This window comes from Mangifera indica, chromosome 14 (assembly GCF_011075055.1).
Source record: "Mangifera indica cultivar Alphonso chromosome 14, CATAS_Mindica_2.1, whole genome shotgun sequence".
Classification (NCBI taxonomy): Eukaryota; Viridiplantae; Streptophyta; class Magnoliopsida; order Sapindales; family Anacardiaceae; genus Mangifera; species Mangifera indica.
The window spans coordinates 4799262-4816360 of NC_058150.1; the positions used below are offsets into that span (position 1 = coordinate 4799262).

The 17099-nt window shown below is 27.2% G+C and overlaps 2 protein-coding genes across 4 annotated transcripts; one reads left to right on the top strand and one right to left on the bottom strand.

The window, feature by feature from the left end:
- Positions 1–388: 388 nt before the first annotated feature.
- On the top strand, positions 389–2866 carry LOC123196333 (ras-related protein Rab11D-like). 3 transcript variants are annotated; one of them, XM_044610318.1, is made up of 2 exons: positions 389–807; positions 2330–2866. In XM_044610318.1, the coding sequence occupies exons 1-2, from the start codon at positions 587–589 to the stop codon at positions 2679–2681; spliced, it is 573 nt and encodes a 190-aa protein (XP_044466253.1). In that variant the 5' UTR covers positions 389–586; the 3' UTR covers positions 2682–2866. The 3 variants fall into 3 exon arrangements, with proteins under 3 accessions (XP_044466253.1, XP_044466254.1, XP_044466252.1); XM_044610319.1 differs by having other exon boundaries at positions 392–807; positions 2342–2866; XM_044610317.1 differs by having other exon boundaries at positions 395–807; positions 2246–2866.
- A 454-nt stretch (positions 2867–3320) lies between these two features.
- Positions 3321–6095, bottom strand: LOC123196334 (60S ribosomal protein L11). Its single transcript, XM_044610320.1, has 5 exons — positions 5941–6095; positions 5722–5829; positions 5582–5624; positions 4486–4681; positions 3321–3757 (listed from the first exon to the last, which is right to left on the bottom strand). The coding sequence occupies exons 1-5, from the start codon at positions 5941–5943 to the stop codon at positions 3559–3561; spliced, it is 549 nt and encodes a 182-aa protein (XP_044466255.1). The 5' UTR covers positions 5944–6095; the 3' UTR covers positions 3321–3558.
- Positions 6096–17099: the final 11004 nt, after the last annotated feature.

Here is a 17099-nt window from a genome sequence, read left to right on the forward strand (position 1 = left end):
AGTCTAATGAGCGATCTCATAATCATTAAACTGTTTTGCCCTTAAAAAATAATTTAAGTGGCAATTGAGAAGATTCAAAATATACAAGAATGAGAGTTTTTTTTCAATGAAAAATCATAACACTCAAACTAGGGTATCTTTTTGAGATCAAACCAATCATATCAAATAGATTAAATTTCAAATCTCATAACTATTAAAAAAGATTAATTAAAAATTTAATAGTGAAATATCACTATAAAATACTTAAACTTATATCCTCTTATATATTTACTCTCCTTTTTTGTCATCGGATAGGGTAGACGTAGAGTTATACCTTCCAACGATATTGGGCCATGTTAAACAGTGTAATAATTAATTTAGGCAAAACCCGTTGGGTTCCTCGTAGATTTTTGGCAAAACCCGGCAAAATTTTCAATCCAGAAGGAAATAAAAGCTGGGAAATTTTTCACTTTAAGCTCCTGCATGTAACTTCACGCCATCTCTCCTTGAACACTTTGTTTATACTCTCAAACTTTCTTCTTTATATAACTGGAACAGCAAGAACAATAAAACTTCTCTCTTCACCAACTCTTTTTTTTCGTATGATATGGCTAGGTACAGGCCTGATGATGAGTATGATTACTTGTTCAAGCTTGTCTTGATTGGTGATTCAGGTGTAGGTAAGTCCAACTTGCTTTCCAGGTTTATCAAAAACGAGTTTAATCTCGAGTCTAAGTCTACTATTGGTGTTGAGTTCGCTACCAAAAGTTTGAAAATTGATGGTAAGGTCGTCAAGGCTCAGATTTGGGACACTGCTGGCCAAGAAAGGTGATTTATTTTTCGTTTATTTTGTGGAGCAAAGAGAGTTTTTAATCCTTGTTCAGTTATAAATTTTACGTTTTGGGTTTCCATGCGTTTGCTCTGGAACCTAGAATACAAGGATCTGTGCTGAATTTTTTCTTTCTTCCTTCATATTTTCGGTATTGATATGAAGAATTTTAGTTATGATATCTGAAATACTATGGGTTTCTAGAGTTTTAGTTGATTTTTTTCTTTGTTTTGTGGAGCTGTTTGCTCTTTGAAGTGATTTTGAATTCGGTGCAAGGATCTTTTTATTTCTTCTGGTTTGTTTCCCCTGTTTGAAGGAACTTGTGTTTGTTCTATAAATAACCAGTATATGATTTCTATGCTCATACTTTGCTATGAACATTTTTGTTTGGATATCTTTCATGGACCTGGTAGTTGTCACTGAGTCAAAAAATACCATGGAGAGGACAAATATAATAATATTATTTTATTGCTTATGATTTATCGCCAAGTGATGATTTTGACTACCTCATTGATATAACCCCAGATTTTTAATTTACATAGATTGCATGTTCCTTTTGCACAGAGATTTAAAGCCTCAATTTCCTTTATTATGAGTTACTCTGGGTTGTTGGGGTTTTTGTTTTTCCCAATCCAGATGGCTAGAACATTTCCTTATATGTTGCTAGTAAACTTTTAAAATAGGAGGAATCATTTTATGCAAAATTTAGCATATCTGTACATTCTCTATTGGTTAAATAAAGGGTTTGGTTGTGTCTCGTAATTACGGTGAAGTTCGAGTTTCCGACTGGATATCAGCGTTGGACGATACTAATGATCATTAATGCCTTTTCAACTCTAGAGTTGTCTGTGACTTGCTCAGAAAGCTGGTAGAATAAGATTCCAGTGATAGTCTTGCTTGTCTTAAATGGAGTCACAATTTGTTAACATGGTGAGGGTAATGTTATCCAAGAACCTAAGGAAAAGGAGAAAAGAAATCTCAAGTTGTGTTACCCCAATAAAGCGTCTGATTATAAGACTTTGTGGAATTCAGTATTTGAAATGTATCTGCTATCCGTTTAGCAGAGAGGCCTTTTCAAAAGGAATCAAATTTTTTTGGGTCTGAACTTCACCTTGCTGAAGTATCCAACTCTGTAGGACTCTTGGCTTTCGTTTTTTAACATTATAAATTGATGCATATAATCATAGACATTTTTTTTTATGAGAATGGAAGAATTGGTTACCGGCATGAAGTGCAGGTGCTGTTTCGCCTGGGCAATAGAGAACCTGGGATGCTCATCACAATGATTTTTAAGCAACTGTCCATTTTATTAAGCAATCATTAAAGGATTGTAGATAGTGTATCAGTACTGTGGCAAACTATTGCATCACTGGGGTCTTTAAATAAAAATAATACTCAAATTTCCAACCTTCTCAGTTTGCCTCTTTGTTCTTATAGGTACCGTGCCATTACAAATGCTTATTATCGAGGTGCTGTTGGTGCTTTACTTGTCTATGATGTAACACAAGTTTTCACCTTTAGGAACGTTGGCAGGTGGTTGAAGGAGTTGAGAGAGCATACTGACCCCAACATTGTTGTCATGCTGATCGGTAACAAGTCGGATCTGCGACACCTTGTATCTGTCTCTACTGATGACGGTAAAGCTTTTGCTGAGGAGGAGTCTGTATATTTCATGGAAGCATCAGCATTAGATGCAACCAATGTGGAAAATGCTTTTACAGAAGTAATTAATCAGATATACAAGGTTTTTAGCAAGAGGGCAGTTGAGGCAGGCAGTGATGGATCTACATCAACTCTTCCATCAAAAGGAGAGACGATAAATGTCAACGAGGAATCTTCCATTTTAAAGAGAATTGGATGCTGCTCAAACTAGCCTCTATGCTGTTACATTGCCAGGTATGACCGTATTATGCAATTTGCTTGTACCGATCACAGGTAATCTTCATGTACGGAGAAAAACTAGTTTATCCGGTTTGGAAAATTTCCTGTGAAAATGGTTTCAATTGTCTCTAATAATCTAATATTTCGGTGGAATACATTCCCAAGTTTCAAGCTCTAGTTCATTGGACCCTCTGATCAACTACCGGTATGATTATAGAGATAAGCTGCTAAAAAACTTTATCAGGATTGTGCTTGGTATCTTATCTCACTCATTGTTTAAGGAAAGTTGTAAAGGACTTTTGATCATACATGGTTTGTTTGGAAGATTTGTAAGGGTTATAACTCTTATAAATAGGTTATTTTGGTTTAAGAAGGGTAATCTTGAATGGTGAGAGAATGGTAAGGGACTATTAAAGGGTATAATTTCTCTCATTCAACATCTTGGATCATTGTTACAAGATTTGGTTTTCAAATGTGTACTAATGTGTACCAATTAAGACAAAGTAGCTTGCTCGCTAGAAGAGAGATGACTTTGCAAGGTCATCCTTTCTGGCAAGTCCCACCACTAGAGGTAACATTGCAAGACTTTCCTTGAGAGTAAGAAGAATGAAATTAGATTTATGCCAAATAATAATAGTTAAAGGGAATGAAATTTGCAAAATCTCAAGGCAAATCAATGTCCAAACAATGTAATAAAAACTTCTGAGAGCATCTGAATAATATAAATCTTGGATGATATTGAAAAAAACAAAAGATATCTCACCAAATGCATTAACCAAGCTTGCCAAAATCTAAGAAATAACCACTGTCTACTAAATGTCAATCTATGATTGCAAAATCTCACATGGTTCTAAAGATCTGTTGATTGCTTAAGAGCCTATTGTCTGGGCCTTGTTAAGGATCACTCCTTCATATTTGACCTGGAACCATTTCATAGCATCCTCCTTTGTAACCCTGTGCTGGATCCCAACACGAGACTTGCATCTACGGCGACGGCCTACACGGTAACCTGGGCGTTCAAGAACAACATAGAAGTCCATTCCATAAATACCAGTTGAAGGGTCATACCTGAAATTCAAAAGAGATGGTCAACACATAGTTATATTAGATTTAACACAAACTGAGAATGCATCAAATGACGGGGAGGGAAAGCCGATTAAAGTCACAGTCAATCAAATTTTAATGACAATTAAAAAATTAAACTATAAACCAATGCAGCTGAAAATCATGGGTCTAACAACAGCTATGTTGGGAAAACCACTCAACATCATATATTCCAGAAAACCCGAAAGTTGTTTATAAAACAATTCATCTTAACGCTATGCCAAACCATTAATGGAATGAACATATCTCAACCTTTGAATCTACAAATTATATATAAAAACCAGAACATCAACAATTATGAGCTTATTTTTAACTAGCCCCTGTTTCAACCTCCCATTTTATTGCATTCACCAAAAAGGAGAATTTATTATGAACTCTAATATAAAAAATTGCAAAAAAAATAAACAGACTCAAAAGATGATATACAAGTGATTTAATATTCCAGTCCTACCATCAAAATAAATAAGTAAACACCAAGCACTTTATTAATGTATTCTCAAAAAACATGCACTGAGCACCTATTCTTGATTAATAACAAGCAAAAAATTATGTGAACCAAACAGCCCATATGCAGTTATATTAAGCTAAACAGACTTAAGCAAACTATATACCAAAATCAAAACATTTGAAACTTAACTAGCAAAATGGCATTTTGCATGCTCAGGACTATAAAAATTCTATAATAAGCTTACTTGATTCCAAGATCAATGTGCTCCTGGATACCAAAGCCAAAACAGCCAGTGTCACTGAAGTTTCTTCGCAGAAGTTCATATTCCTTCACTTTTAATCCACTCTCCAAAAGCTGCATTGCCTTGTCACCCCTTACTGTGACATAGCAAGCAATCTTTTCATTCCTTCTAATTCCAAAGGATCGAACAGTGTACCTTGCTATTGACCACAAAAAGTAATAAAATTATTATAACTATTAAAGACATTAGAGGAAAGTAAAACAAATTAGCCACATTGGTTTCCAGTAAGATCTGCACTCAATTTATTGGTTTATCCACATTCATTTTCTATTAACTTGGGGAACATTATTAAACTAGGAGAAATTTGCACTCTTCAATCCCCAAAAGCCAGAACATATAAACTTCTAGATACAATTCCTAATAATTGAAATATATAATGAGCAATACTATGTATATCCACTTTAGGTACACAATTGTATATACACTTATATGTGTAATTATATGATTGAGTGTTACTTTATCTTTAATTCAAAATCACCAATTATATGATAATACATATAAGTGTGTACATATTTGTGTACTCAAAGTGGGTACACATAGTTTTATTGATATATAATATTATAAAACACCTGAACTTTCATTTGAAAAAGAACTGGATGATGCAAGCAAAACTTCTGAAACAGCATACCTAAGATCTACAACAACCTGCCCATCTCATATGAACCCAGCGAGAAATATAAACCAAAACTCAAACATTCCCACGCCCAGTTGAAACACTAAAAAACCAAACAGATGACTTTCTCAAATTTTATACTGATGTCATCACAATTCGGAAAATTTCATCATGAATTATAATGTAGTATCAGGAAATAGCAATGAGAAAAGCCCAAACTTATGTAAATAACTAAAAAAGATAGCTCAAGGAGCCCATCTAATAGCTTCACTATGCTCAGTTTATGTGGAAATGATCAATAACTTTACTATATATCAAATGCATTGAGATCTAAGATCCAGAAATCTAAACCTTCTAAAACCCATCCATACTTTCCCACAATTTCTGCTGACTATACGATCAATACACGACAAATAAACATATTACCTTTTGAGAAAACAGGTGTTTGGCCACTGAGTTGTTCCAGCACCTGGAACAACAAGTCCCGTTAAGCTCCAAACAAAAGAATTGAAACAAATAAAAAAGCGAAAACAAAAACATAAATAAAAGAAAAAAGAGAGAGAAACCTTAGCAGCTCTAGTGAGACGATCTCCACTTTCACCAACAGAGATGTTGAGAACAAGCTTCTGCACTTTGATTTCCCTCATTGGGTTCTGCAATTTCTTCTCTGAGGCCTGCTTTGCCATTTTCAAAACAATCATTATGGACAATGAAAAGCATAAATCAATTCAAATTTAGTTCTTGAAATCATACAAAAAATCAAAAATTATAAAAGAGAGGAAGACCATTTCGGTTTAGGGTATGATGAAGTTGCAGCCGCTCTTCAGTGAAGATGGAGAGGAACCAAACCCTAATATGGAGAACCAAAACAAAGTGAGTTACACTAGGGTTTTGGAGGGCTCTCCTTGAGTCTAATGACAGTATTGCCCCCAATATTATTCCTTTCTTATTCATGTACCCCTAACCCTGCCCCAAACTAAATCCATAAATTTTTTTTGTTTGAGACATCAGCCCGGGCCTTATAAGGCCAATTTTAGGCCTGCCTATCATGACCATGAGAAGAATTAAATTATGGGCTCACAAGTCCATATGTGAAATGATGGGAAACTAGCCTTTGTGGCCGCAAAAGGTAGTTCGGCTCGCAAATATGTGGAATTCCTCAGAGTTCCAAAGGGCTAGGGTTTGTGATCCGCAAGAGTTCCTAAGAGTTACAAAGGTGGCCTTTGTAATATGAACATTCATAGACTTTGTATTCAGCTTGACTAAAACTCACCTAAATCAAAATGATTTAAAATTGTGCACATCATCTTGAGCTGGCGTTAGAGTGCACTGGTTAATAATGATCATACTCTATGTAAATAGTTTTATCTAAATATGAAATAAATATATTTAATAATTATAGACACTAGTAAATTAGATGGACTAAAAATCACTTCCCTAAAAGCTAATGAACGTTTGTAGAAAGAAAATTTATTTAATTTGGATTTTAAAAAAATAATAGTTAACCCCAAAGGTTAGTAAAATGGTTTTAAAAACAAGTTTAACTCGATCAATATAAAAAATTGATTTTTTTTTAAAATTTCATTTTGAAAAATTGAATCAAGCTCTTATTTATTATATCTGTATACATATATATGCTATCAAACTAAGGTTATTTTACTTTTAAATAAGTCAAATTATATATTTAATCATAAATTTTACGAATTTTTTAATATTATTTTTGAACAATTAATTAGTCTAAGACCGTCTATTCAACCAGATTGCTCCTTCCACCGGATCGATATCCAGTCTGATTATAAAAATATTATAAAACTAATAAAACATTAGAACTTTCATAAAGAAAATATGAGTTCAAGCCTTTATCATATTTGTGAAACTCTTATTTACCAAATATAGTAATTGTGGATTTGAATACTGTGTGTCAATGAGATTCGTCAACTTAGAAAAATCTATTAATTATAAAATTAAAAATGTTATAATATTAAAAAAATAAAATTTTATCCTTTTTTTTACTATAATTTTAAAAATTGACAATTTTTTTCTTAATTTAATTTTAAAAACTTACATTTTACTTCTTCTCTTAGGGTTTTATTATTTACTCATAATAACCACCTCCTCAAGTGTCTAAACATTGCAATTAATAGAAGCAATTCAAAATTGATAATTATATGCTTATTATGCCTACGATTAATTAATTATAAGCTAGTCCATATAACACCGATTTGGTGATCTTTATATTTATTATTTTGAAATTGAAATAGGAAAGATAAAATAAAATTATTACATAATTGCATTAATTAATTAATTAATTAATTGAATAATTTATAAACCATTTCATTACACATATTTAACACACAAACCTTGAAAAGATCAAGTATGAGTGTCTTCAGAGTAGAGATGATTGCAAAGAATGTGTTTGGAAGATAAGAGAAAATGGACCATGCATTTTCCAGTGATTGTCATAAATGGAATTAGCCATTATGGAATTCTTCCTATCTATATGGCCTCTACCAATTAATAAGATTCTATGATCACCTACTCCTCAAAGTTGATTGATTGTTGAATGAACTTTTGATGCATTAATGTTGAAGCTCATGGAATATTTTAACTTTCAGATTTGTGAAATCACTCGCATTTCTACATTTTATGCCCAGATTCGACCCTTAGTAGTAGCCAGGTTTTTTGTGTTTTTTGTGTTTTCTTGTTTTATAAGTTATAGTTTCACAGACATAACAAAGATTCGAACTTAAACTTTTTTCTTATATGTTATAATGTTCTATTAGTTTTGGTAACTCTGACGTAAAAGGAAAAAAAAAGCCTTAAACATTTATTATGTCTAGTATTCTTTGTATAATAATACAAAAATAATAACTTTCATTCTAATCCTGTGTGTTTATAAAAATAATAATAATTTCTTACTAAATTGGATTAGTCAACTACCTTATCTGTAATGTAACATAATAGGATATCAATTTCAAATTTGAATTTGAATTATGATGAATAAAAGCATTATCTTTCCTATTCATCCTATAGTTATAAGGGATCGTACAAAAGTGAGGTTTGAAAATCGTCGATCAATCGATCAGAAGATAAAAAAGTACAAACCTGACAAGAGGAAAAAGTAAAAATTTCAAACTTAGGCTTAAAGAAAATTGTTAGTTTTTAAAATTTATGAGAAAAATAAGATAAATTTTATTATTAAATGTTAAATGACAATTATACCATTTAAATTAATAGATTTTGTTCATTTTAATCACTGAAAGATAGATATTTAGGTTTTTAAAATTTAATCAGTGAGAATTTGAAAATAGACTAAACCTTGAGTGGGAATAGGTCTTTTGACCTTTTAGATTTTGTTTACCTTTTTAAGTATAAGATAAGATTATAAGACGGATGAGACATGTCCACTTCAATCAAAAGCAGGTTTGACATCTTGTTTAGAAAAGACAATAAAAAATGACATATCGTCCATAACAATTATTATTCAATGACATTGTATCAGACAACGATTACAATTATAAAAAAAAGTTGACACGTTGGTTGGAAGGTTATCCCTAACATCCAGTGGGTCATGTTCTAGGTGGATGATATATCATCTAAAAATAATGAAAAATAAAATAGTTTGAAAGGTTATTTAAAAGGCAATAAGAAATGACATGTCATCCATAACAATTTTCATTATCACTCAATGATATTGTACGACATGTCAATTATAATTACAGAAAAAAGTCGACAAGTTGGTTGAAAGGTCATCCTTGAAATCCATTGGGTCCTATTATAGGTAGATGATATCCGTCTAAAAACAATGAAAAAAAAAGTCTAAAACATCGTTTAAAAAATACAATAAGAAATAACATATCATCTATAACAATATTCATTATCTTTCAATGATATTTTACAGCATATCAGTTATAATTACAAAAGAAAGCCAACATGTCAGTTGGAAGGTCAACCTTGACCTCCATCCGGGTCTTGTTTTGGATTGATCATTTCGAATTCAAACTCGAATTCTTTTATAATTGTTTAAATATATTTATTAATGGAAGATGTTAATTTTTCAGATGGGCATTCACTAAGAATCATGAAATGTTTGCAAGAAGAATATTCATTTTGTTTGAATTTGACTTGAAAAAAAAAAAAAAAAAGCTCTTGGAAAGGATTATGGTGAAATAAAAATTGTAAAAAAAAGTATTTTTATATTCTTTTTAACTCTTTGTTATATTATATCAAATGCATGCATCGGAAATTCTACATTCAAATATATAGCGTGCATGAAAATTATTAATTAAATATCATAATTAATCAGTCTTGAAAACAGAAATTTTAAATCATAAGAATAAATTAAATAATAATTTTGATTGTTATCTGATACAGTGATTAAGGGTCTTAAATATATCTGTCTAATCAAGACAAACAAAATCTCCAATTACCAAAAGAATAATTTTGGTTTCTACCTTTATTTAAATGATACACAATCAATTTTTACTACCTTTAAGTTTTATGAATGTAATATTTATTATGTGAATTGAAATAACAATTTTCTCTGTAACAATAAAATTATGTGTATTTATTTTTTGTATATAAATATATACAAACTTATATATATCATCATACGATTAAATAATTTTAAATATAAAAAAATAACATCTAATTTTATATAATATACATATATATATATATATATATATACCTAAAATAAATACATATAATATTACTCTTTTGGTAATTACGGATTTGCAATCAAAATTATTACCGTACAACTTGTGTACAGTAGTCATTTTATAAATACAATATATATAAAGATTATTTTAATAATTTATTTTGTTATTATTAATATTATTTTGTTTACTTTATTAGTGATAAAATATTTCAATAATTTTTTTATTATTAATAATGGTATGACAAATAATATAAAAGATAATATTGATTTTATTATTATTTAATACTTATTTATTAATTTTTTAAGACAAAAATATTCTTATTTTTAATTATTATATCAAGTGAATATTTTATAATAATTATACCTAATGATATTTAAGTAAAATAATATATTAATATTATTTTATTATCTATTCATTTTTATAAAATTGTATTAAATATAGTAATAATTTATATCTAATAATTTTAACGAGAATCAAATTTGTCTGTAATCTTTCATTTTTAATAATAAAATATTACACAATCTAAACCTATCCTTATAAATATAAATACCTATTATAAACTTAACTTCTTAGTATAAATACCTATCATACATAAACTTACAGGTCAAAACTTCTTGATCATGGGTGTCTTCAACAAAGCAATGACAATTTTCTTATTGAAGCTATTGATAATGTCAAACATGGCGATAATATGCAAGTCTTTCAGTTTTCCCACAAAGGTGACTGTTGCTATAGTGAATGATTTGAAAAACAACATGGACTTGGGCCTTCATTGTAAATCTGCTGATGATGATCTGGGTTCACATTGGCTTCGTCATTCGGCTGAATACTCTTTTAATTTTAAGATAAGGTTAATTGGGACAACTCAATTCTATTGTCATTTCATATGGAAGGAACATTCTGAATGGTTTGATATCTACATTCAGATTAGAGATTCTTGTGATCATTGTGTTTGGAAGATAAGAGAAACTGGTCCCTGTCTCCAAGGTAATGAGTTAACTTGTTTTCCTTGGAATCATAAAACGATGTAGTTTTTTTCCAAGTTCTATATGAAATTTAATAAAATATTATTTAGTTACTCACAAGAGCCAATGGTCTCAATATTTTTTTATTATATTTAATTTTATTTAAAAAAAATGGAAAAATAAATATAATTGTATACATTTTACTTCATTTTTTTTTTATAATATAAATCAAATGCATGTGCTCCAAATTATATATTCAAATGTATGGAAGGTATGAAGTTACTAATTGCCGAAGTTTACCTCTCTAACGAAGTCGGACGGGAATTTCCGATCATTAAAAAAATTACTAATTAAATATCTTAATTTATTGGATCCTAAAAATAAGTTAAAGAAATTTTAAGCAGTAAGAATGAATGCAATATTTATTATTTGAATTGAAATAACAATTTTTTGCAAACATAAATTTAGATTTGAATTGTTTTAAAATTTTTAAATGTATTTATTAATGAAGATATTAATAAATTAAATGGCACTAAGAATAATGAAATAATTCATTATCTTTATATGGAATTGAAAAAAAAAAAAAGCCTTTGGAAAGGAAAATAGTGAAATAAAAATTGAAAAAAATAATTATCTTTATATTCTTTTTACTTTCCGTATGGGTTTTTTTATAATTAATTGGGTCTTAAAATCTAGTTCATAAAATTTTAAAAGGATAAGAATGAAATAAGTAATAATTTTATTGTCATTTCAAATAATAAAGGTTCGTTCGAATAATTTGACATCTCCTTTCATATTAGAAATATTTATCGACATTATATTTGAAGATAAGAGAAACTGGTCTCTTTAATGTCGAAGAAACTTATTTTAATTGAAATTATTAGTTGGTATAAGTTTTTTAAAATTTTTTTATTAAATAAAATATTATTTAATTGCTCTCGGTGGATTGATTTGATATACATAAAATATTTTACATCACAAAATTTTGAGCACTGGTTATTCAAGAAATCCTGACTGCTTTAGAGAGTCAATAGTCTCAATTTTTTTTATTCTATTTAATTTTTTTTAAAAGTATTTATTAATTAGGGATATTAATTAATTAGACGGGCACATTTCTTGGAATAAATAATGGAAAAAAAATTAAAAATGGAAAGTAATCAGAAAATTCATTTTGTTTCAATTTCATCAAACTCTTTTAGGGTAGGATAAATAGTGAAATGAAAATGGAAAAAATAAACAAGAAATATTTCTTAATATTTATCAAATGCATGTGCTCGAAATTTTTCATTCAAAAATGTATACCTTGTATGAAAATTTTTAATTAAATATCTTAATTAATTGGGGTCTAAAAACCAGTTCAAAAAATTTAAACGATAAGAATGAAATAAGCAAACTAATTTTGGTTTCAACAATTATTTATTGGGAATACAATGGCCAAACAAATTATTCCCACCCAAGGTTTAGTAAAATCTCAAATTTATATTTGTTAATTTTTAAAAGCTTAAATATCTATCATTTTGTTAAAATTCAAAATTATGTTAAAGGTAAAAATATTATTAAGCTAAAAATATTAAAAAACTAAAAATTTATTATATTTCTCTTTTAGTTTAAAAATATAATAATTTATTCTCATCTTAGGTTTGAAAAGTAACTATTTTCTCTTAAGAGTTTTTTTTTTGTTATCGGACATCTAGGGAAGAGACCAAGAGGGAGACACTAACTAAAAGGGAGAGAGAATACGATCAGAGACAACGAACTTCGTCATATTTAGTGAAGACAAAAAACGTTAGAGAGAAAATAAACCTTTTTAAAACTTTAGATAAATGAAAATTGTTATATTTTTAAATTAAAGAGAGAAATGTGATAAATTTTTAATTTTTTTATTAATTAATTCATGGTATTAATAAATTAATTCAAATGTCTGCCTTGCATGGGTAAATTATTAATTTATTGGCCCTAAAAGCAAGTAATTTTAAACTATAAGAATGAAATAATTAATACTTTTGATTTCTAAATATATCGGATTATTCGTAACATGGTTATTAATAACATACAATATACGATACATATCTTATGATACGATATAATATAGGTAAAAAATAATATATATCATGATATATATCGAATTAATACGATACAATTAATGTATCGTATAAGATGATATATATAATCAATACATATTGATATATTTTTTAGAGAAAATAATGATGTAATAGGAACGTATATAAGAAATTTTAAAATTTCAAGAATAGTTGTTATATTTTTCAAAATGATGATATATCAATTAGATTTTTTAATTATTTTATTTTTAAAAAACTTACCATATGATATTCGATATACAGTATCAAAAATTAATGAAATATTTGTAGAGAGGGAATTTGTTTTGTTTGAATTTGCAAAAAAAAAAAAAAAAAGGCTTGTGCAAAGGAAAATAATAAAATAAAAAAATGGAAAAAAGATATATATATATATTAAAGAATCTACACATGGTTTTTTTTATTTTTTATATATATTATCAAATGCACGTGATCAAAATTTTATATTCAAATTATATCTTGCATGGAAAATATTAATTAAATATCTTAATTAATTAGGTTCTAAAAATGAGTTAAAGATATAAATTTGGTTTTTACTTTTTTTTGGATGATACACAATCAATTTACCTTATCATTTAATTTCATAAGCATTAAATGTAATATTTATTACCTGAATTAAAAAAAAAAAAATTTGTGATTATGGATTTGTGATCGCAAAATAAAAGTAATGTTATATACATAAATAATAAATATAATTTTATATATAAATAATTATATATAATTATAAAATTAAATAATTTTAAATTAGAGATAAAATAATATTCAATCACATAATGATATATTATTGTTTATATATAAAACAGTTATTTTTATTACAAAATAAAACACACAAAAATAAAATAAAATTACATGTATCCACTTTAAGTATACAAATGTGTATACATTTAATGTGTGTCATTATTGATTTAGGTAATTTTGAATTAAAAATATAGTAACACTTACACATAAATGTATATTCATTTGTGATTCAAAGTAAATACATATAGTATTACTCTTAAGAAATTTTAATTATAAATATTAAAAAAACTGGTAGAATATTAAAATTTTCAAAGAGAATATCTGGGTTTGACTTACTCGAAATTTATCGTACTTATAAAACTTTAATTTATTTAATACAGTGGTTATTGGTTTAATTATTATATCTCAAATTATCTGTTCAACAAATACGATGAGGTCCGTGGTTATAAAAAAAAAAGAAATTTTTAATGGTAAGATGGAAATTATATGATCATTTTTGTTTCCACATCTATTGAAATGATACTAATTTATAACAAATATTAATTAATTAATTAATTAAATTACCCGATTTTTGTTGTTTTCCATATTGAAATTCTCTTGTAATTGAGATTTGTAAATTACAAGATATTTTTATTCTATTTCAAAATTTTTTAATGTATTTATTAATTAGGGATATTAATAAATTAGATGGACACTTACCTAAGAATAATGAATGATTTGTAATGGGTAAATTCGTTTAGTTTGAATTTGGAAAAAATAAATAAATACAAGGTAAAATCAAAATTGTTGCCATACAACTCTTGTACAGTTGTAACTTTAAAAATAGCTGTTATAAAATCAAATCCCTATTTTGGTGTTTCATTTTATCTTTTATTACTAATTTTATTTTGAGTTATTAATAATAAAATATTTCGATAATCTTATATCATTAATAGTAATATAATAAATCATTTTTTAATGATATTTTGTTATTAATAATAATATGATATGTAATATAAAAGAGAATCAAATTATAAAATATTAAGAAAATCTTAATTTTATTACTATTTTATTGTTATTTATTAATTTTTTTAAAACAAAGATAATCGTATATTTAATTAATATATCAAGTAATGAAAAATATTTTATACTAATTATATCAAAGATATTAAGTAAATATATATTAGTATTTTTTTATTAACTTTAATCAAATATAATAATTATTTATATTTATCAATTTCAATAAAACTATGTGTACCCACTTTAGATACATAAATAAATATACACTTATATATGTCATTTTTTTGATAATTTATAATTTTTCATTTTTGTTAATAAAAGATTACATAAATCAAACGTATCCTTATAAATGTAAATACCTATTATAAATATAATCCATCAATATAAATACCTATTGTTCATATACTAAGGGGTCATAGCTTCTTAATACATACAAATTGAGTATGAGTGTCTTCAACAAAGTAATGAAGATTTACTTGTTGAAGCTTTTGATATTGTCACATATGATACTCATGTGTAAGTCTATCAGTCTTACGTCAAAGGTGCAAGTTACCATAGTGAATGATTTGAAAAATAAATCAAATTTGGCTCTTCATTGCAAATCCGCTGATGATGATCTTGGTGCGCATGTGCTTCCTTATTCGACTGAATACTCTTTTCATTTTAGGCCAAGGTTTCTTGGGCGAACTCAGTTTTATTGTCGTTTCGATTGGCAGAAACGCTCCGAATGGTTTGATATATACCTCCAATTCAGAGATTCTTGCAAACATTGTGTTTGGAAGATAAGAGAAACTGGCCCATGCCTCCAAAGTGCTGAGGAAAATTGTTTTCCTTGGAATCATTAAGCAATGTATTTTTCTTTTTGAAGATTTTTATGAAATTGAATAAAATATTATTGAATTAAATTCAATTGGTTGATTTTGATGTCTTAGAAATATTATACATCTTTAATTTCTAAACACAGGTTATTGAAGAAATCAATTTTTTTTAATGTATTAATTAATTGGGGATATTAATAAATTAAATGTGCTTTTACCTAAGAATAATGAATTATTTGTAATTAGAAAATTCATTTTTTTCATTTAAAAAAAAAAACTTTGCAAAGGATAAATAGTGAAATAAAAACTGGAAAATAAATATCTTTATATTTGACTGTATATCTTGTATGAAAATTATTAATTAAATATCTTAATTTATTTGGTTCAAAAAATTTTAAACAATAAAAATGAAATAAATAATAATTTTGGTTTCTATATTTTTTTTATGTAGAAATTTTTTTTGATAACTGAGGACCCTATCCATTGTTATTAGATGGATAAACTCAAAACATAATGACCAGAGCTACAATCATTATATCAATTAAGCCAATATTTTACAAGTGTAGGAAAGGTTCGAACTTAGGTTGAGCTTTGAAAGTTTTAATGTTCCACCAATTTTGTTAACTTTTGCAGTCACTTTCTACATTTATTTGAATAATTCACAATCAATTTATACCATCTTTAAGTTCTATAAACATTGAATGTAATATTTATTATTTGAAGGCCAAATCACTTGTTCCCACCCAAGGTTTGGTGCAATCTCAAACTCCTATAAGTTAACTTTTGAAAATAAAAAATGTTTGCTCATATGTTAAAATTTATTTCTTTTGTTCACATTCAAGTAAGAGTGATGGTGGTGAAATTAGAAACTTGACGAGGTCAAATAGTTTTCTTTTTCGTAAACAAGAAATTATTTGAATTGAAATTTTTTTTTGAGGTTGAATCAGTTATACCGGATAGTTTTAACTCTAAGTGCAGTGATCGATGTTACAAATATAATTTCGGTATATAGTTGAAAAACTTAAATTTAAACTTTTCACTTTAAAGTCACATCTCTTTATCACTCAAACAACTATTTGTGAACAAGGATAAAAAGTTATTTTTGGGTTGATTTAGAACTACACGGACTAAACGTGCTCTAGTTTGGTCTATTTGCTAGAGGCTTGATGTCAACAAACAATGACCGAGATACACACCCCGTGCATTGGAGGAACCAGAGACATGAAGAGGTCAATAGTTCATTGACAAATCAGAAAACTTTGTGACAAATTTTAGTTTTCTCTTCACATTTATAACGTTTAGAAATAAAAGGTCAAAGCCTAAATCACTTAGTATAATTTCTTTCTCAAGCAATTATAAAATCAATAAAAAAAACTCAAAATAAGTTAAAAACTTTAACAATTTTTTTTTTTGGAAAAGCATATATCAAATAAGAATAATACTATATGTATTCATTTTGAATATATAATTATATACATATCTTATTACATGATTGATTATTATTTTATTATTAATTTAAAATTATTTAATTATATGATAATATATATAAATATATATATATATTTAAATATCTAAGATGATGTACATAGTTTTATTGATTAGATAACGGTAAAAAATATGCATATGAATTGTATTTTAAATCTCTTAACACAATAATTCAAATATTA